At 45.2% G+C, this 22,377-nt stretch overlaps 1 protein-coding gene across 1 annotated transcript; it reads left to right on the top strand.

Moving 5' to 3' along the window:
* Positions 1 to 161: 161 nt before the first annotated feature.
* Positions 162 to 22,377, top strand: LOC113928667 (gamma-aminobutyric acid type A receptor subunit pi). Its single transcript, XM_027604528.1, has 10 exons — positions 162 to 311; positions 4,620 to 4,716; positions 5,192 to 5,310; positions 9,315 to 9,382; positions 10,183 to 10,400; positions 12,486 to 12,568; positions 16,004 to 16,141; positions 16,515 to 16,667; positions 17,369 to 17,556; positions 19,784 to 22,377. Exons 2-10 carry the CDS (start codon positions 4,664 to 4,666, stop codon positions 20,084 to 20,086), a joined length of 1,323 nt encoding a protein of 440 aa, XP_027460329.1. The 5' UTR covers positions 162 to 311; positions 4,620 to 4,663; the 3' UTR covers positions 20,087 to 22,377.

Here is a 22,377-nt window from a genome sequence, read left to right as displayed (position 1 = left end):
TCAAAGCCCCGGCAGCCAGTAGTCATAGCAGGAGCTGGGCGATTCCCACAGACACCCGGGACCAGGTCAGAGCTCCACCCGAGGGAGGAGCTGTGGGAGGTTCTGCCTACTTGTCTGCCTAGCCGGTCTTGCAGCTCTGCCTTCCCCATGAGGAGAGCCACTCCATCAGAGAGTGGCCGTGTGTGTGTGCATCCAGGAGGGCAGGGCTGAGGATGAGGAGATTCTCAGGGACCCAGAGGACCATGTTCTGCCCAAATGCCCAGCCTGAAGGCCTGAAGGACATGCCGTAAGAGAGTGTCGGCGGCATCCTGGTAAGAAAACTGCCGGCCCCTCTAGTACTTGGAGGGAAGAAAGGGAAGGAAATGCAGATAGAAACCCTGCTGGGAGTGAGCGGAGGCAGCTGGGGCTAGAATTTGCTGAGCGCCTACCTTGTACCAGGTCTCACCACGGTCTGAAGAACTATTGATTACCATCCCGTTTTATAGTGGAGGAAGCTAAAGCTCAGGGAGAAATAACACTATTTCAGAATCAGAGGCAGAGTTGAGATTAGAGCTCCTCCTGTCTGACCAAGAGCCGCAGGTGCTCCTTCCTCTCTGCACTGCCCACCAGGGCCCCCACACCCCACAACTTCACCTGCTGTGATTTTTGTAAGGAGGTTCCCATGGCAATAATGTTTCTCCTCGCCTCGACCTAACTCGGGCTCCACTCCTGCTTCCCAACAAATGATTCTGTCTATGTGGAAGTGACAGAAGCCAGGGAACTCTGCCTGAGTGGGAAGGAGGCTAGAGCATGAAATGCTTGGGGTTCACTGTCTATGTAATGGAGATTCTGGGAATGGGAGCGGAAATGTGCGCTTATTGGAATTACCTCTGCTTCTCAGAGCCGATCCAGAAAAGGCTGCCATCTGCCACCTGGGTGATACTGGTGACCCTGTCCTTCCTGAGGTGGTGCCAAAATGAGTTCCCTCAAAAGGACACTACAGTCAGCTCCTACCCTGGGTGGCCACGTAGGGGTATAGGAAGAGCTTGAGCTTTGGGCTCTCCTGGTCAGAGTGGGATCACTGAAGTCCCCATAGAAGACGTCAAAGGGGGAGGAGAATGAAAATTAATATTTATTGAGTGCTTTCTGTTCCCATTTCCAGATAGGAAAGCCCAGACTCCGAAAGGTTAACTGACTCAGGTGTGTTGACCCAAACCTCATGCTTTTCTACTAGTAGAGGCGGGATCTTGGCAGAGAACCTCGCAGAGTAGGGTAAAAGTTCCTAGGCTGCCCCTACTCAGGAGCCTCTCGAGACCTGAGTACTGTGTTTCCTGCAGGTGGGAAGGGCTAGATGCAGCTGGAAATCTCCAGGCCCCCTAGAGCTGTGGGGACAACCCTCAGGGCACTCCCCTCTGGTGGCTCAGTGCATGGCTCTGCCAAATGCCATTCCCAGTGTCTGTATCAGCACTGGTGGCCGGAGCCTTCATCCAGGCAGGCAGATACACAAGTCATCACTTGATGGTTGGTTTCTCTGCCATGTGGGGTGAAGACCTCAGTGCAGTTGCCACTTGGGACATAGTGTGGATGCAGCACTCTATCCCAGAGGTGGGCTGGTGTAAGAAGGACCAGAGTCAAGTGGAATCCCATTCACTTTGGGAGCTGGGGCCCTCTTCCTAGATGCAATGCAAAGAACAGGGACCTGGAAGGCCTGGATTCAAATCATGACACTTAATTGCTATGTGGCTGTGGCCAAATCCCTTTACCAATCTGAGATTCTAGAAATTCACACCTACTGAGCCCAATGGTCATGAGAATTAAATGCGATTAAGCACAAAGCACAGAACCAAGGGGGTACCTAGGGGGCTCCCTCTTCTTCTTTTTTCTTCCTTACTAAAATGAGACATGCTCAACAACCTGACCAGAGCGAGCAGGGTCACGTGTGGTCATTTTTCCAGGTTTGGTGTGGGCAAAGTTTTTCAGACACGAGATTCCTTGGAGCAGATTCAGAGGCCCAGGCCCCTAACACAGCGAAACGTGATTCAATAGGGCCCTAACACGGGGAAACGTGATTTGATAGGAGTCTTGGAGCTAAAGCTAGATTGTTCTCCAACTTGCCTGATAAAATTCAATTTCCTAAAGGAGGAGGAAGACTTTAGCAATATCCCAAAATGAGAATGAAGCTAATTCAGAACAGACTAGGAAGAAGTCACAGATGGCCATGGGCTAGAGGGGAGAAACAGAGAATAAGTGGGTAAGACAGTGTTGGTGGGCAAGTCTCCCTATCTTTGCCCAGCATCCCGAGGGCCCAACCTTCCTTTGTTCACCTGGCAAATGCAAACACTTTCTTCAAGAATCTAATGAACTTCTCCATGACTTCCATCCTGGCACTGTCCCACCCCTCCCCCATGGAGTTGACCACTTGCTTCCTTTGCACACCATGTATCCCTTTGCCTCAGCCCCTGTCATAGGACAGTCCCCGGGAACGCTGTGTCACTTCATTGCTTACAGTCCTCTCTCTCCCTAGACGGGAGCTCTGGTGTTGCCTCATACATGTCTGATTCCCAGGAGGAGCTTGTGAAGCCTTTGGAAAATTGAATGAAGGGATGGGAGGGCATGGGAGCCACTCCCTGGACCCTGTTAAACTTGATGCTGGGGACAGGGGAATGGACCGAGACTGGGAAGATGAACTGCAAAGAAGGTTGGAATATGATCATTGGCGGAATGACAATGTTGACTTATTAAAAGATGAGAAGGACAGGGCTAAGGAAGAGAAATATGACAGAGCGCAGAGTTCCAGGAGCTTACATTTGTGGAAAGATGGTCATTACTGATTTTGTAACACTAAAAAATGTGGCAATAACTTAGTACCATACGCAGAACGTGTGTTGTATAAATGTTGATATATTGATCTGATGAAATACCTTGAGCCACTAGAAAGAATGAGGCAGATCCGTAGGAACTAAAAAACTGGCATTGAAGAAGAGCGTGTGTCATAGGGCAGGGGTTAGAAGTGATGGGGTGAGCTTGCCTGGATTCATCTGCTCTACAACCTTGGGACTGTTTCTTATCCTCTCGAAGCCTCAGTTTTTTCATTTGTAGAATGAGGAGAACGGTAGTAATTACCTCAATTAGCTGTTGTAAGGGTTTCTGAGGTTCTCAGCAGAGTGCAAGCATGCATTAAGTATTTAAGAAATGTTGGCTATCATTATTAAGCAAAAAAGTAAATAGCAAAAGATGCATTACTATCACCCCAACTTTACTTTTTAATTTTTTTCTTCATGCAGATATGCATGCATATAAATATACAATAATATATGCATAGAATACCCAACTGTTAAGAGACAACTGATTGAAGCGTCAGCCTAGAGAAAAGTGAGGGAGGGGCGCTCTTTTTACACTTTCTATTTTTAGGGATATTTGGGGCTCACAGCAAAATTGAGCCTCCCCACCCCACCCCATGCACAGCCTTCCCCACTATCACATCCCCCACCAGAGTGGTACATTTGTTAAATTGATGAACCTACATTGACACATCATTGGGACTTACTCTTTTAATTATACACTTCTATCTTGCTTTCATTTCTACAATGAGCATGTATTTGTTTTCTAGGTAAAATTAATATTAGTTGATTAGTGGCTAAATGGCACCTTAAGCCCCAGAATGGCTAGACTCTTGAAAGTGGCCCGGTTCACAGAGGTTGCCACAGAGGAAGGGCGACCCTCCCTGAGACTGCCTGCCTCGGCACAGGGCCTGAACCACACCCAAGAACCCCCACTCTGCTGTCACCAGCATGATAGGTCACAGGCTCACCTGCCTGGCTGCTGGCTACTCTCTCAGGATGACCACCTGACAGGAGCTCCCAAGCCTGAGGAGACCAGGCCCCTGGGCCATGTCTTCCCTGACCATCCTCACGCATACACAACGCTCACTCACCCAACCGGCTGAATGGCTTCAGAGCACCCAGGGAGCAGGTCTGGGAGGCTGGGAGAACAGCGAATATCATGGGTGCAAGACTGCCAGCCCCGGGCTCAAAGTCTCCCCTGATATTCACTAGCACAGTGACCTTTCTGTGAGCCTCTGTTTCCTCATCACAATACGGGATTAACCCACCCACCTCACAAAGGCACGGTGACAATGGAGTGAGGAGATCTGTGAGAAAGTATCTAATGTATTCCTTGGCACATGGAAGGTTCTTGGGAAGTTTGTTTGTTTATTATTGGGAAGTTTTCATTTCCAGCTACATGACCTGCTTAGGTCATGACAGGCCCAGACCCTTGGACAAATGGCATTATCAGGGTGAGTGCCTAGTTGGGGGTATCATTCCTGGCAAAGTCAGGATAAGGACAGGGAAAGGACAGTCTTGGGGCTTTCCAAATACACAGCCCAGGATGAACTGGCTGCATTTCTGGTGCTGGTGGGCCACTCTCTAAACGAGGTGTCAGCCTTTATTTGGGTTGGATTTAAAATGTGATCCTCCAAAATGAAGTCATGCAGGCAATAGGAGCTATAACCAAATGGTGTGGAAAGACACTGCCCCCCACACATTCTGAGAAAGTACTGCGGCTGATGACCCACAGGACGGAGATGGGCTTGGAAGAGGTGAGCCCTTTGGGTCACCTCTCCCACCTTGTTTCCCCAGGCGATTTCTACTTTGGTCCCTCTCTGTGTGAGCACCTCATCAACATGAAATACAGTCTCCATTTGACCTTCATGTGTCTGAGTCTCTTCACTCCAAGGTGAGTTTGCTGCCTCACAATGACCTTGGTCGGAATTGCTTTGCATATATGCATGAAGTAGGAAGTGGGCGCGGGTCCTCCTACTTAACCAATGGCAAGAGAAAGCCTATCCATCCACCTCCCTCATACATCCTGACAACACAACTTCCTGCCGTATATTCTATCTGGAGAACGCAAGCTTCCAAAATGGTCATAGATGGATGAACCCCTTGTGTTTTTTCTAAAGACACTTGAAGGGTTTCCCAAATTACCTCAACATTCTGATGTATGGCAAATGGGTAATAAAATGGAGTGGGATAGGGACATATTAACTCAGCAGCTGAAGATTAGAGATTTCTCTCTAGAAAAGTCACCTAGTGCTAGTACATGGGCACAACATACACACATACGTGCAAACACAAGCTCAAGTTTATGTGTATCCATGTGTATTCACACCTAAAAAAGCACATGCACCGATACCCATTTTCTTTTCCAGGATATGTATCCAGGGGAATCAGTTCAACATCGAGGCCAGCAGAAGTGACAAGCTCTCCCTGCCTGGCTTTGAGAATCTCACAGCAGGATATAACAAATTTCTCAGGCCCAATTTTGGCGGTAGGTCATCTTTTTTGTCCAGGACATCAATTCAAAAGGACAAGAACAGAGGCAATATGCAGAGGAGGGTTTCGGGAGATTTTAGTTGACTCCATTTTCTGGTCTGCAACCAGTTAAGGATGAGCAATGATGGTCGAGGACAGCCAGTGGTTTTCACACTACTCTGAAGAATGTGCTTTGCCTCTCAACCTGCAGGATAAAGAAATCCCCTTCCCCTCTGAGGAGGTCACCAGAGCCTCTAACAACCTCTTACACACTGTCTTCCTTCTGCCCCCACTTCCAGTGTCATTATTTAAGGAACTCGCCAGGACCACACCACCTAGCCTTCCAGCTTTCAGCCTGGTCACTCAAGGCTAACCCCCAACTGTGCCACCTGGATGACCTGCCTGGGCCCTTTGCCTGCTCGGAATACCTGCCTATGTCCCACCATCCTCAGCATAGAGTCCAGAGCCCCTTGGCACATCAGGCCTTCCCAGCCCGGCCTCTATCTGTCTGCCAGTCTTGCCAGCCCCAACTCCTCCCACTCTGCCCTGCCAGGAGTGTGCCCCAAACTCTCCCTGACCCCCTTGGCTTCCCTGGTCTCCATGCCTTTGCTGAGACAGTTTATCTGCTGAGAATGGCTTCCTTCAACTTGACTCCCTGGTAAAATGCCAATTTTTCAAGTCTGAAATCAAAGGCTTCCTCCTCTGAGAAGCCAGCCCTGATTCCTTTAGGCCCCGTCCCCATTCTCCATACTTACACTTCCAAATCATAGCCATTACAGGGCAATACCACCATTGCCATCTCAGCTTTAGCCTGCAGCCCCGTGAGGGAGTCTTGCTTTATTTACCTCACTAACCCCAGCAGCAGCTCAGCACTTGGCATATAACAAGCTGTCAATTGGCATTTGGTGACAGAATGAGGCAAGGAGGGAGGGAATGAGACCAATCCCATACCTCCTCAGAGGGTCTCAGTCTCAAATGTAAGATCGACCAAAGTGGATTCTAGCGTTTCCTTACATAGAGCAGAAAGTGGCGTCTCTACTGCTTGCCAAGCACCTTAGCTTTCTAAGCCCCCTTTCTGTGAAATGGGGATATATCTTCCACCTCATAAAGGGGACTGATTGAGACGAAGTGTGTCAACATGAAGCATGGCGCCTGCCACATCATCAGGGTGCATGGGTCTATTTTAATCCCTTTCCTTCCTTCTTGCTCCTCCCCTCACATGATAAAATTCTCTGATCAAATCTAGTATTAGTGGGTTAGTCCAGGTCCTCTGAGGAGCAGACACCAAAAGGTGATTATCCATGCAAGATATTTATTGGGGCAATATCTATGACAGGACGTGGGGTGGGAAGAGAGGAAAGCTGACCATGGCGGAAGGAGAGAGGGAGGACAGGAAGGTTGGGCAGAGGTGTCTTCGACTATGGTGCAGTTCTCTGTGTGTTTGGAAAGGCCCTCAGGGAGACCTTGAGCCCAAGTTCCCATCAGAGGGGTCTCCTGTCTCCGTGCCTTCCAGGCACAGTGTGCCTAAGTATCCCCGCCACACTCAGTCATTGGTGGGGTGCAGCCTGTGGGAAGCATGGCCTCAGAGCAAGTGTGGTAAAGGGTTTCAGAGCACAGCAGCTGGGCCAATTACACCCACTTCAGTTGGAGATCAGCAAGACCATCTTCATGGCCACACCGTAAAGAGTTGAGGTCCTTAAGTTAACAAACCTAGGAAGGCTTCAAGCTCCCCTGGTCTTCCCAGGCCCAGCTGAACACTAATGACAAGCATATGAGTCTGTACACCCTGGTTAGGTCCAACTTCTCTGCCTCCCAAACCCCAAACAATTAGGCCAGGATACTGTCCTTCTTGTTGCCTGCTCACAGGCCGACAAGAGGCAAGGTTCTTGGGCAAAGTGCCCATTCCAAACCTGGGGTGGACCCAAGGAGTGTGAAGCCCAGATCCACCTGGGCTGAAAAGGGGGCAAGGGGTGCTTTCGTCAAAAAGAGGGGAAGGGCACAGGCCCCAATACCTTGGCAATCTGTCTTCTAAAGGAAGCTATGTGTATGTGGCAGCCTGGCGTTCCATGGAGGGACCGTGTTCTCTGTAATGTCTGTCCACCTGGGTTCTAGATCCCTGAGGTCCTTAAGAGACAAGACCTCCATAAGGTTTTTCAGGGAATGAGGTAGCCAGAGCACAGGTTTGTAAGCTGGCCCTAGGAACACTGTCCAGGAACTAGCGTTGACCTCTTTGCTAGGAGGAAGCTGCCCTCTGGTGGCACAGCTCACTCTTATAACTCAAGGGGAAGAAAGCAAGTTCTGGTCCATAAAGAAGCCAGGTGAAGCAAGGCCTGGACTGGGCTATCTGGAAACAAAGGAAACAGAAAGCACAGTGGAGTGGAACTTTTGTGCGTGTTCTGTTCTCCATGTTCCTCAGGGAGCAAATGACACTGATCCACTGCCCACTGTGCTCCAGACACTTAAAAAGAGATCCTGTAACCTTCCCAACCCAACCCTCAAGAGTAGGCACGAGTAATTCTCTTTCGCAGGTGAGAAACTGTAGCACAGAAAACTTTAGCAATTTGCTCGAGGTCACCCAGCTACGAAGTGGTGGACATGGGATTCAAACCCTCTGACTCCAAGCTCCTTTTCTGAATTTCTGCCTTGAGGGGCAGAAAGCCACTTACCACCATGCTCCTTCGGCACCTTCCAGGGCCTGTCCTCAAAGATCTCCCATTCTTCCATCAAATGTTAACACCAAGCATTAGCTAAACTATTTTTAATTGCAGTGGTTCTAAAGCTCCATTTCCAAATCCCTACCTATATTCTATGGCTTGGTTTCCTTCAGTTAATAATTAGGTTGCTTTGTCCGATTCCTACCAAGTAGATGGTTTTAAGTTTCCTTTGAATTCCACCTCTCCTCTTCCTGGTTAATGCATTGTCACAGTCCCCTGAGGCACCCCTACTTATTTATTGCAAGTGAAAGCTATTGCAGCTATTAACCTGGTGAGTAAATTTGTTCCTTTTCCAGAATTAGCTAGGATTACGGAGGTGATGGGGAAGGGAAGGCAAGTGCCATTTACTGAATCTCTATTATTATGTGACAGACACAGTCCTGGGACTTGGTACATATAATCATTTTTGAGCACCTTCTTTACACATATTTCCTCCTGCCACCACCCTGCAAAGAAGCTGCCACTTGCTAATCTCATTTACCCTCTCCATGACACTATGATGTCCGTTAGCATTATCTCTACTCACAGGTGAGAAAAACGGTAGTTCTGAAAGATTCAGTAACTTTTCCCAGCTGTGAACTCCCATGTTTCTCACCCCTGGGCTTTTCTTTCACATCTCCAGTGTGAGGAGAAGCAGACTGCCTTGGCCTGGCTTCTGGGAATGGGCTCCAAGACCTCTGTCTCAAGAGCTAAGACCGGCACTCTCAGGAGTTTGGCCTGAGGCCCGATATCTGTGTACCAGCGCACAGGGGGGAGGTTCTGGAATTCTAAATAGTTTAGGCTTTCTGGAGAGTAAAGGAAGAGGAGGAAAGTGTCAGGAGGTGAACAAGAGCTCGGCCATGAGCACTCTTGAATGCCATCTTGTGGTAAATTTACTTAGTTGAGGGGAGGAGAAAAAGATCTCGGGGCACAAATTTCCAAATCTCGTACCACATCTCTAAATAATTTGTCTCTTGCAAGTGCCAATGGAAAAATCCTCCAAGTAAGAAGTAACAAATACCACTACATCCTTTAAAATATGCACTCGTGAACACAGCGTGGTCTCTCTTACATATTAAGCTATTTATATATTTGTGCATTTTTTATACAAAAATTTTTCATACCTTTTTTTTTTTCATTCTACACAGTGGTTCCTCCTGACGAGGGGAGGATAGAAATTTACCTTTCACTTTATGTACTTCGAGAGTGGCTAAAATTTTCCAATAGGCCAGTGTTACTGTTGTGTTTTCTGATTTTTAAAACATTGTGCTAATGTAGTGTGTTTGTGTTTCTGTGTAAGTCCTTCTGGTGTTTTCTTCATTCTTAGGAGAACCAGTTCAGATAGCACTGACTCTGGACATTGCAAGTATTTCTAGTATTTCAGAGAGTAACATGGTAAGTGTGGCCCCTTCATCTGCCACCTGAGGTGTCCTTCTTGTGTTTTATGGGGATGCACTTTCTAGCTGCTCAAAAACAGAACAGAGACCCACAGCCCCCATGCACTCGGAATGGCAGAAGCTGGAGACCTATCCCGAAACTCAAGACAGTGGAAGATTCTGTAAAACAGATTTTCTGAGTATCAGGAGGAAAGTGGATTCAAGGGCCAGGGGGGAAAAGATGAGGAAGTGGAGCGGGTGCATTTGGTGGGGATAAAAACCAGGGGGAGACAGAAAATGCAGTGGGGAAACCTGTACATTATGTGGAGCCTCCCAGAGCAGAAGAGAAGATAAGCTGATGAAAACTGACAACCACATTACTGCTTTCCACCATCCTCTCACTTAAGAGAACTCGTTAAAGACAAAGCGACATGAAAGGCAGGTTGCCAAGAGGGCCGGCTGTGCATTCCGGGTAAATGCTGGACAACCTAAGCACTTAGCTCACCAAAACCTTCAACAACTCGGTGGGGCCTTTGGGACAGAGGACAAGCAAGTTAAGGCCCTGAACATGCTCCTGTGGGGCTCCCTTTTGGCAGTGAGTGTTATTGTCTAGCATAAACAAGGTGCTTTGTGCTCTTATTGCCATAGGCCCCTCCCCCAAGAATAAGACTTTGTTCACCAATGTCTATTATAGTCTGTACTCTTGACCTAAGTAGAGGTGGGAAGGGGAGTAAGACTTCACCCCTTTCCTTCCATTTTCAAACTCTTTCCCTCCCCCTCCCCCTTCCATCCGTTTCCACTACCTGGCTTCCCCCTCAGGACTACACGGCCACCATATACCTCAGACAGCGCTGGACGGACCAGCGGCTGGTTTTTGAAGGCAACAAGAGCTTCACTCTGGATGCACGCCTCGTGGAGTTCCTCTGGGTGCCAGACACTTACATTGTGGAATCCAAGAAGTCCTTCCTCCACGAAGTCACTGTGGGAAACAGGCTCATCCGCCTCTTCTCCAACGGCACCGTCCTATATGCTCTCAGGTGATTGGGTCCCTACCACCTCAGAGCTGAATGGGGAAATAGCTGGAAGAAAAGGCATGAAATATACCCTGGGTAGTTCTGACCAGCACTCAAATAAGCACGCTGAGGTCCTGCCCTTCTCATGCTCCTGCCTTCCTACATTCTTGTCCCAGTAGTGGAAGAGCCCTCCTTCAGCTCAGTTTGACTCAACAAGCAGCCACTGAATGTCTGCTCTGTGCCAGGCCCCACAATGAACACTTAGAATACAGAGCCAAATGAGACATTGTCCTGATGCAGATGGATAAGCAAAGGAAGTCCAGAATCCCGGGGGGCTCCGAGTTGGGGAGTAAGTTAGCGGTTTGTGGTGATGCTAGAGGAAGCTTTCATAGAACTCTGAAGGGAGTCTTAAAGAGTTAAAAAAAAAAAAAAGCTAGCAAGGGAATAAGGGGAATAGCAAGAGTGACAGGCAGGTCCACGTCAGGAATTTTCTTTTCATGGGGCTCAGTGGAGGTAGGGTTGTCCCAGAACGCATCTTTATTTGTCTGAGTCATTTTTCTACAGAGAAGCCAAGTGCAGTGGCCCCAAGGCCTCTGCCATCTGGAGCCATGGGCTCCCCTCTGTCCCTTTCCCAAATCCCTGAGGCCAAAAGTTCCTTCCACCCAGTTATGCATCAAAGGGCTGGTTGCCTAGAATAGGCAAGGTGCTCCCGAGATGCTGCAGGAAGCAGCCCACAGGCAGAGGCTCATCACTGCCTGTACAAGGGATGTGCAAGGACCAAGCAAACCTTATGCTCCCACGGTCCTTGGGGAGAAGGCTAGGAACCAAATACTCATGGGACTTATCTTAGATCCCAAGTAGGAGGCTGACATTATGCAACAAAGCCTGAGCTATCCAATAAACTGAATTTTTGAATTGTTCATCTGGCATTCCTCAGCTACACTGAATTTTGCAAAATCCAGCCAAAGCCCCAACCCTTCCTTCAAGAAGCCAAACTAGACCTCTCCCTTGACCCCCAACTCCAATCAACATTAATGTCCCCCTTCCTGTGCATATATATGTCTGTCTTCTGTCTGTATTATGCACATAATACAATCTGTCCTGTGCAAGGATTATGGATGATGACTGTTAACAGCCTGGCTCTAGAATCAGACACATTTAGGGGCAAGTCCCTGTTCTGTCCCTGCTCTGTGACCTTGTGGAAGTTGCTGGACTCTCTGAACCTCTGTTTCCTCAGCAGCAAAAGGAGAATAATATGTCCTACCTCATAAAGTTGTTGTAAAAATTCAAAGGGATGATGCATGAGACGCACTTTGGCCTGGGACTGGCTTGGGGTAAGCACTCAGTGAATAGTAGCTGTTGTCACTCTCTGTCTTCCTGAAATGAATGTGAGCTTCCTCGAGGTGGGCACCATGCACGCATCATTTCACTTTCTCCCAAGAACCCAGCACGGCGCTTAATAAATGAGGGTGCTTAATAAAAATATGTGACACTGAAAAAAAAGGAAGATAGAGTTCGGCCGATTGAAATCTCCACAGTGAGGGCTTTACTGATGTTTAAGTGAATGTCTCTGGGTGTCGGTCCCCAAAAGCCACGTTGCCCTCCAACGTCCTCTACTTCCTCCGAGAATGCTGATCCCCCCCAGGAGACAGGGTCCTTGAGAACTGCCCAGCCAGGAGACGTGGGCTCCAGCCCCAGGTCTGCCACTAAGAGCTCTGTGAGCTGAGGCAAGCTCCTGAGTCTGTTGTCACATGAGGCCAGTAGTGACAGTGTTCTCTGTTCTAGCTCCTTGTGGGTTTGTCATGGAGATTAAATTTTAAAACTGATGCAAGAGCATCTCAAGCCAATGAGTGATTTTCTTCTGCGATGTTGTTGCAAGTTTGCCTCTTCGTTGCCCACATTCCAGCTTCCTCCATTCTGGACCCCAGCTTTGACCACATCTCAAAGGTGTTTCTTAGCACAGAAAACGTCAGGAATGTTTTGAGTGTAGGCTCCAAGTCACACATTCACTGTAAGAGTCAAGGTAAAAGTCCTGTTGGAGTGGCCCTTAAAAGGGAATGTATCATTTCCCCCATATCACTCCTTTTGAACCCATTTTTCCTTTCTTAGAATCACAACGACTGTTGCGTGTAACATGGACCTGTCGAAATACCCCATGGACACACAGACATGCAAGTTGCAACTGGAAAGCTGTGAGTATATATTCTGCAGGCCCCTGAGATGACTTTCCTGGGTGACTTGACTTAGATCAGTGTATTCATGAAGAAAGACATAGCAGCCTTTCTTTTCTTGGTGTTGATTCCAATTGATTCAGCCCTTCTGAGTGTTTGTCCAGAGAGATTTGGAGACCTCTTAAAGACAACCCTTCCGACATTACATCTTTTGGGGGAGGACCACTGTGCATCGGCACTAAATATTCTACCTAAGAGCAGACAGGACAGCCAGGGACACGGGGGTCTATAGGACAAGGAGTGGGACTCAGAGTCGGAGAAGGCACGGAAGCCAGAAAGAACACAGCAGAGGTTAAAAATGGTAAAGGACTCAAAGCAATCATTGACACTGATTGCACAACCACTTCCAACTTTGAAAAGAAGTTGTTTGGTGTATCTATATAGCTTCACACAATGATGTCGGGAGGGGGCATCTAAACTGCAGTCTGAGGGCTCATGATGAGGAATGAGCATTTTATTCTAAGTTGACGTGTGTCAAACGGCATTGTTGAGTAATCGCCATTGTTCTGAAATGCCCACCAAACTTGGGAAAGTGCTACCTGTGACAGGTGTCCCGGGGAAGCGATGCCTCAGATGGGAGTCACTAAGGCACCAAGGGATGGTTTGTACGAGGAGGAAAAACCATAGTCAAGCCCTGGAGATCAGCTCCTGACAGGAGGACACAAGTGGTCGATGTCCAAGAAGCACAACCATTATGAGGTGGCAGTCATTTTTCAGAGGTAGACATTTAATTAAAGACTCAGACAGGCAGATTAATTACTCTATTGATTAAATGCATGCAAAACCTCCTTAGAGCAATGCAACTATTTGGGGGCAGAAAAAAACTTGAGGTTATCAAAAAGAGAACTCATTTTCAGCCCCACATGGAAAAAGTAATGGCCCTCCATGTGTGGCTCTGCTCATCTCAAATCCCGGGAGTGAGATTCTCCCGGAAACTTCAGCACTCGGCTTGCACAGAGTACCATCCCCAGTGAGCAGAGGAAGTTTTCACTGAGTGTTTATTAGCAGTTATTTGGGTACAGAAACTTCACCAAGGGTTTTTTTGTTGTTTTTTTTTTTCCTGAACACCATCCCTAGGAAAGATTTCCTAGCATCCCACAAGAGCCATGATAATGTAATGATTGCGAGCATTTAATAGTTCTAAAAGTAAAGTGTCCAAGTAGAAGCTTGTACAACTCACTTGTTTAGGTATTCTTTTTTTATTTCTTGGGGATCCTAGGCCTATTTGGACAGCTAAATTGGACAGTATATTTTGGGGTACTTCTGAGAGAAAGCCCATAGGCAATTTTTACCTGGAAAGCCTCTAAGGGCTCATGACTACTTCTCTGCCCAGTGGAGGGAAAATAACCTCTGCTAAACAGTGCGTACCACAAGCTAAGACGTAACAGAATGTTAGTCCTGACGCTGGGCCCCATCTCCCAGTAGCCTGGGAAAATGAAGGCAATACAGTTCCACGTTTAAGATCACAGGTTCAGGGATGAGTGGGTTTCCCTGTCACTAGCTTTGGTGGCTTTGAGAGACTAGAACTAACCTCTCCAGACCCCACTTTCCTCATCAGTCAAGAAGGAAAAATAATAGTGTCTGATTCAAAGAGTTATTTTTTTAACAGCTTTATTGAGGTAAAATGTATGTGCCATAAAATTCAGCCCTTTCAAGTGTACAATTCAAATATTTTTAGTCAGTTTGCCAAGTAGTGCAACCATGGCCACGTTTCATGGTTAGAACTTTTCCATCAACCAAAAAGATCCCTTATGCCCATTTACAGTGTCTCCCGTTGCCACCACCAGCCCCCAGGCAACCATTAATCTACTTTCTGTCTCTATGAGCTTGCTTTTTCTGGATATTTCATATAAAAGGAAGCAATACAACATGTGGTCTTTTGCATCTGGCTCCCTTCACTTAGCATGTTTTTGAGGCTCATACATGTTGGAGCCTGTATCAGTGCTTTGTTCCTTTTTATTGCCTTATTCCTCGTGATTCCATATGAAAGAATACACCTCCCTTTGGCTTGTTTCCACCCTGTAGTTATTAAGAATAATGCCACTGTGAACATTTGTGTACAAGTTTTTTTGTGGACGTGATTTGATTTCTCTCAGGCAGATACTTGGGAGTGGAATGGTGGATCAAATGGTAAATTTGTATTCAAGTTCTCAAGAAACTGCCAACCTGTTTTCCAAAGTAGTTGTACCATTTCACATTCCCCCTGGCAATGTTCCAGCTTCTCCACATTCTCATCATTGGTTATTGTCTGTCTTTTCATGACAGCCATTCTTACAGGTGTGAAGTGGTATCTTACTGTGATTTTGATTTGCTTATCCCTAATGGGTAATGGTCAGGCATCTTTTCATGTGCTTATTGACCACTCATCTATCGTCTCAAAGAGATATTTTGAGGATTAAATGAGACGATAATGTTATAAAGCACTTAGAAATGTAATTGCTCACTGAATGACAGCTATATTATCATCACCATCATCACCCATGGGTTTTGGGTTTAGACTTTCTGAAGGTACAATCCTGGCTTTGTTTTTAACTTGCCTTGCTATCCTGAGGAAGTTATGCAATCTCTCTGAATCTGAGAATTTTCATGTATAAAATGGGCAAAATATTACAGTTCCTCAATTCGAAGGCACAGCATTTATCAAGTAACATTTTAGGAAAAAAATGTAAGTTCTACTTCATATGTATGCATATATGTATGTATGTATGTATGTATGTATCAACTCTAAGATCCATCCCAATTTCAAAAACTGTAAAGAAAAAAATTTTTAGTGAAGAAATATAGAAATATCTACCTTGCAAGTTTGTGAGAACATTAGAGATGAAATGTATAAAAGGCCTACCATAAATGTTTCATAACAGGTAGCTATTATTACTATTATGAACTATATTAGTAAAACTGCTTTGAGATTTATCAAACGCCTAAGTTAACAGACATCAATAAAGGGGCTGGCTGCAGGTTTCTTGTTTTCCGTCGTTGTGTTTGCATTTAAGCCATCATGGAAATGTGAACAGGCCAACTGTAAAGTCGCTAAGAACACTGCCAGAGATGCTAGACTGTCCTGAAAAGCACTATGGAGCGTGGGGCTGTGTGTGTTCACAGATAGGAGTTCAATAAATATCATTTAAATAATGAGGGCGGCTACTTCTGGAGACCTATCACCTACCAAGTCTATGTGATACTTAGCACAGAACCGGTTTTCGATTGATGGCAAACAGCCCTAGCAGGTCGTCCTGTTCTGAGGAGACACTGCAATTGCACGTGAGAAATCATGCCAAGTTGTGCATGGGATCACCATCAAGACAGAGCTCCTGCTGCCCCCACATGGTAGTATTCTCCAGACCAGTTCAATCTGCTACCTTCTTGCACTGACCAGGGCACTGTTTTCCTTGCCAGGGGGCTATGATGGAAACGACGTGGAGTTCAGCTGGCTGAGAGGCAATGACTCTGTACGCGGGCTGGAAAACCTGCGGCTTGCTCAGTACACCATACAACGGTATTTCACCTTAGTCACCAGGTCGCAACAGGAAACAGGTAACTTGTGAGACGCATTGCACAAAGCACCCTAAGTGGGTTGCATTCTGAGTCAGAAGTACCATCTCTTTTCCACTTTATCTCTTTGGGGCCCAGGAACCTCTCCACAGTGCGCTAGGGCAGGAGGATTTGGGCCTGGCACTCTTACCCGCTTCATGCTCAGGATCATGGGTGGGGGTACATGCACCCCTCTACATCTCATTCTATACAACAGCAATTTCTCTCATTGAAACTATAATGACAGCTCATGCTTAACCAGGTTTTGGTGAATAACAGATAACTTAATGTGAATATAGCTAATTAAACGCCCCATAGGGAAAGCACTCTGCTGCGCGAGGAGACATGATTTCCTATCTCTTCTTTACCGTATCAGGAAATTATACACGACTGGTCTTGCAATTTGAGCTTCGGAGAAATGTCCTGTATTTCATTTTGGAAACCTATGTTCCTTCCACTTTTCTGGTGGTGCTATCTTGGGTTTCGTTTTGGATTTCCCTCGACTCAGTTCCTGCAAGAACCTGCATTGGTAAGCAGCTCCAACAGGAGACTTCTAAGAACTGGGGTTACAGGTCCTTTTTTGTTTCTTTTTACCTTCTACCAGTTGTTTGTTTGTTTGTTTGTTTTTCACTGATATTCAGAGGGCAGTTCCAGGAGTTGGTGTCTTTTTTTTTTTTTTAAGATTTTATTTATTTGTTTGAGAGAGAGAGAATGAGAGATAGAGGGCACGAGAGGGAAGAGGGTCAGAGGGAGAAGCAGACTCCCTGCTGAGCAGAGAGCCTGATGCGGGACTCGATCCCGGGACTCCAGGATCATGACCTGAGCCGAAGGCAGTCGCTCAACCAACTGAGCCACCCAGGCACCCAGGAGTGGGTGTCTTGAGACACCTTTTACAGAGAGAAAGAGAGAGACAGTGCCTTTTAAAGCATGTCTTACAGTGATAAGAGAGAATCGTGATTGGATGGTCTGTTACCAGTTATTTTGCATACTGAACACTCCCCTCCAATGGGAAGACAGAAGGTGAAACATTTAGAAAACCGTATCACTCATATCCATTCAAAATGGACAAATCAATCTGGTTCTAGAAGATCACAGATTTTTCAAAAATGAGCTGTTCCATTTCTGAGTTCTGTCCCCCTTTGCCAACTCCTGAATGGTGACAGTCTGCCAGGTAAAGGTGAAAGTTTCACTGGCCACTGATGTGGGAACATTGCCCACCTGTTTTCCCAGGAGTGACCACCGTCTTGTCAATGACAACACTGATGATTGGGTCCCGCACTTCTCTTCCCAATACCAACTGTTTCATAAAGGCCATCGATGTGTACCTGGGGATCTGCTTTAGCTTCGTGTTTGGGGCCCTGTTGGAATACGCAGTTGCCCACTACAGCTCCTTACAGCAGATGGCAGCCAAAGATAGGGTAAGAATTTTGAGGGCCCTGTATATGATTCATCACTTACCATGTGCTGATCTGTAGAGATGACCCAGATTGGTTCCCATCCCCGAGTGATTCACTTTGCTCCAGCGATTGTCATCCTTGTTCAGGTGGGGGCATCTGGAAGTCATGGCACCTTTTGAAAAAGACTGCTCTTTTTGTCAAGTACAATGGGATATTAACATGTTTAATCTGCTAGCAGAAAATAACTGTTGCCTGTATGCAACATGAAATCACAACCACAAGAACAAGCATCCATGAAAAACCCAATATCAAAAAAAAAAAAAAAAAAAAAAAAAAGAAAAACCCAATATCACACCGAGTGTGATCAGCTGCTTACAAGTTTCAGATTAATATGTATTTACTATTTAATTCTTTTGTTGCATTCTTATTTTCTTAAATTATACAAGTAATTGTTTGCTGGAAAATGTATGGAAAAAATTAAATGGCAGCAAATTTCTCAATTTAGCATATTTTTCTGCTAACTGGGAAAGACTGCCATTATCTGAGTTAGCAGTGAAACACTGTGGTCCAGCTCTCAGAATAATAACAACCGTTATCACCAATTGAATGTTTACATGCTCCAGACTTAGTCACAGCCCTTTGCAAACATCATTTAAAGTACACATAACAATCCAGTAAGGCTATCCCCATTTTTATAATTGTGGAATCTGAGGTACAAGAAGGGTAAGTGACTTATCCCATGGGATGTAGATAGAGGTAGAGCTAGGATCTGAACCTAAATCTGCTTAGCTCCAAAGCCTGACACTTATCTGTTATTCTCACTTGCAGTGGGCAGTAGCCAACCTCTTAACTATTGTTCACTACAGGCCCATGGAACCCTGGGAGTCTCTGGAAGCCCAATTTGATAAACACTGGTACACTGAAGCTCATGTTAATAAGCAAGAAAGTGATAGGGGTCAGCACAAAAGAGATATCCACCTTTAGCAAAGCGCCAGGACCACACAGGGTCTAATGGTGAGGAATACCATTAATACCTACCTTCTTATGAGGTAGGTATTAATATCATCACCATTTTGCAGGCAAGGAAACCAAGTTTTAAAGGAATTAAGGCGACTAGGATTTCACAACAGCAAGAGGCAGAATAGCCGAAAGACCCGGTGGCCTTGTTCCCTTGTGTGAACAATGTTTCATACAGTCATATTACCAAATACCAAAGACAAATGATCCTATGTGCTAGCCAAAGAAGAATATGGATTTCATTTTATTCTCTGTAGGCTTCCTTAAGGGGACAATGGTTAATTACCAAAAATAAATAAATAAATAAAAATCTGGATTTGGTAGATTGGCAAAAAGGGATTGGAGAACTACTAAAATCCTTCACCTAAGTCACCAGAAAGCCCTTCTTTTGCTGTGTGTAGAATAATAGCTTCACTACAGAGTACTTGCTGTGTGCTAGACATCTCCTTTAGTCCACCCAGCAGCTTATCAGATGGCTACCACTGTTATTCTAAATTTACTGCTGAGGACTTCTGCCACTCAGAGAAGTGAGATGGCTCATCTAAGACCTCACAGCTAGTAAGTAGCCTGGCCAAGGATCCAAACTCTGCTGTCTCCAACTTCACCACACTCCCCACGTGCTATGCCATTCCAGGCATGTTGGAAAATGACAGCTCCCCGGAATTGTAAGGAGCATCACTCTTTCTGTTTGTGTGGCAGAGACTTTTAGACACTGCCAATTTCTATTATCTCTCACAATCAGTTAATTCCTCTTCACTAGGACAGAACGGAATTCATCAAACACCTGCTAAATGCTTTACACAATGTATACCATTTAATCTTCCCATCCTTCTCATGAGGTAGGTATTGATATCATCACCATTTTGCAGGCAAGAAAACCAAGTTTTAAAGGAATTAAGGTGACTAGGATTTCACAACAGCAAGCGGCAGAATGGAATTCGAACCCAGACCAGCTAACTTCAAAGCCTGAGCATTTAGCACACAGCTCTGCATATCAATAGTAGGCAATGGTTATTCTTCACAGTATACAAGCTGATGACCTAGGGATGGGTGCCTATAAGCGGGTTAACAGGACTGCCAAGTCTGGCTCACCGGCCTATATCTGAGACATTCAATGCCACTTTCTATTAAACCTAATTTTTCAATACTTAGGCTTCTAAGTATTTAAATACCTAGCTATTTATTTTGCTAAGTCAAGTCTTTCAAGCTAACTGAATTGTCTATGATCTAGGGGATGGCAAAGGAAGTGGAAGAAGTCAATATTACTAACATCATCAACAGTTCCATCTCCAGCTTTAAACGGAAGATCAGCTTTGCCAGCATTGAAATTTCCGGGGATAATGTCGACTATAGTGACTTGACAATGAAAACCAGTGACAAGTTCAAGTTTGTCTTCCGAGATAAGATGGGCAGGATTGTTGATTATTTCACAATTCAAAACCCTAGTAATGTTGATCGATATTCCAAATTACTATTTCCTTTGATTTTTATGCTAGCCAATGTATTTTACTGGGCGTACTACATGTACTTTTGAGAGTACGTTGAATTGTTTGCATGTCATGGTTCTTCAACAGAACAAGGAAATGATGTAAATGGTATTCTAAGCCAAGGGTGTGTGCTAACCCAATAATACTACAAGTGACTAAAATAACATTTGAGCATTCCTCCTCAAAGTATATTCCCCCAACCATTATTTAAGCTGTGTAGAAGTCCGAGTCTGGTAATAGAAACATCAACTCATTCCCTTTTTATCTTTACCAAAGACATCCCCATGGACCCTAAGATTACAAACCTACTCAGAGTTGACTATTTGCTCAGTGGCTCCCTGGTCTGCATTTACCTCATATAAAAAATGAAAAGGAAGTTATTATATGTATTGAGTAACCCTCAAGTGTCAGTGGTTGTTTCTAAATTAATCATACATGCTATTTACTAAATCTCTACAGTGCTTGTAAAATGCATTGTTACCTATTTAAGGAGTAACATTTTCTGGTTTTTGTTTTTGATTAAAATGAAATGTGGGCCTAAGTCAATTCACTGGAAGTCACTGCACTAACTCAATACTAAGATGAGTTTTTAATACAGTATTTAATACCACAGCAGAATTGTCCCCAAATTCCAATAAGTTCCACCACTGAAAAATCAAATGTAAATGAACAAAACATTAATGGATCAACAATCTCAAACATAAATTTGTTTCTAAGATATAATGCATTTCCCTGAATCCAAACTGAAAGGGCTCTGGGGCTTTATTCCCCCTTGATATGTCTTCTTTTACCACTATACGTATTCCAGTCCTCAATAATGCGAAAGCCCTTTCCCCACATCAGGGATAGAAATGGAAGATTTTTTTAGAAGCTGATTCTAAGGAGTCTTGCTTTGAACTGTTGCCGTCAATACTTGCAGAACCGAGTCCATTTCTATCTGCTTCTCTGACACTGAGCACCACTTTCCCAGCAGCAGATCTCCTGCATCTTTCCAAGAGGAGCTCTTATTCCTATGCTCTAGTGACCAGGGCTGATGCTTATTAGATCATGAACTGCATTACCCAGAAACAAGTGGCTTAGAACAAGTAAGCTTGGCCTTGCTCGGAACCCCGATCCTTCTAGCTGGATTACTTGGAGTAGCTTATCCTACATGAGTAGGAGAATGTTGGCTCTGAGTCCTGAACTTCCTGAGTAACAGCGGGACTTGTTCCAGAACCTACGTGCAGGCTGCAGATGAGCTATCTTTTCCAAGTCCAGCCACTCTCACTTTAACACAAGAAGCACATTATGTGCATCCTTGCTCCTTGGTTAAGCTTAGCCGACAGCATTTTTAAGTGGAGATTTGCCAGGGTGTCATGATAAAGGCTTTAGTTCCGCCTCAATCTTCATTAAAAGAATCTTGCCTTCTTTAATTCTTCAGCTTCCTTTTCTAATAAATGTGTGCATTTATCTTTTCTTTCAGAAATAAACCATGGCTTCTCTTTTCTATAACCCCCTGTACCATAAGCTCTCATTCTTTTCCTCTTTTTGATAATTCTCACAATTCAATGTGTATGCGTAGAAGCCCTTGAGCTTTTAACAAAATGTTTCTAATGGGAATGAAGGAATTAAAAGAGGTGGAATGTGGTTGTATGGTTCAATTATATTTGTGATTAAAAAAAAGGTTTAAAAGGAAATATCTGCCCTGAAGCCCTGTTCAAGCATTACATATTTTTTGAAAAGCCATAAATGTGTGAAACTGTGAAATAAACATACCATACTAGCTACCCACCAAATCAAGCGGTCATCTGTAGAATGAGCAGTGTAAGATCCCATTTGGAAAAGGTATGCATCATAGCGCAAACTCAGGGGGCTCACAGTCTAACATCTCCATGTTTCCCCCCACTAGAGACAGTACACATACACATTCACACACACACACACATACACATTCCCCTACTATTTCCTGCCAAGGAAGATACACACTAGAGGCACAGTCAATGTCTTTCTTTGAGATCACTGCACCACAACACTTGCCTTGCAGTTAAACAGCTGGGCCCGCTGCTACTGAAAGATCCGATGCTCAGAAAATGTCACAGATTCCCTTCTAAGCCTTCTTCATTGTTTTGGAATTCATTTTTGTTTTTGTTGAATGATATTTTTAAAGTTTGAGAATATACTTTGGGGGAGAATTCTTGCATTTTGTATCACTCTGACATTTATGTAGGCTACAACATAGGAGTTCTCAGTAAAACTCCTAAAATTTTAGATCTGATCCATGTATCCTACCTACCGAGATCGGTCTCAGAACTCACTTCATTCAAAATATTTCTCGGGTGAAAGTACAAAGACTAACCTC

This window comes from Zalophus californianus, chromosome 5, assembly GCF_009762305.2.
Source record: "Zalophus californianus isolate mZalCal1 chromosome 5, mZalCal1.pri.v2, whole genome shotgun sequence".
Lineage (NCBI taxonomy): Eukaryota > Metazoa > Chordata > Mammalia > Carnivora > Otariidae > Zalophus > Zalophus californianus.
This window is presented reverse-complemented; position numbering and strand designations above follow the sequence as displayed.

Coding starts and splice junctions, on each gene's coding strand:
- LOC113928667 (XM_027604528.1), top strand. CDS start 4,664: ATGAAATACAGTCTCCATTTGACCTTCATGTGTCTGAGTCTCTTCACT. Junction 9,383..10,182: donor GTATTTCAGAGAGTAACATG/GTAAGTGTGGCC, acceptor CTTCCCCCTCAG/GACTACACGGCCACCATATA. Junction 16,668..17,368: donor TCCTGCAAGAACCTGCATTG/GTAAGCAGCTCC, acceptor CTGTTTTCCCAG/GAGTGACCACCGTCTTGTCA.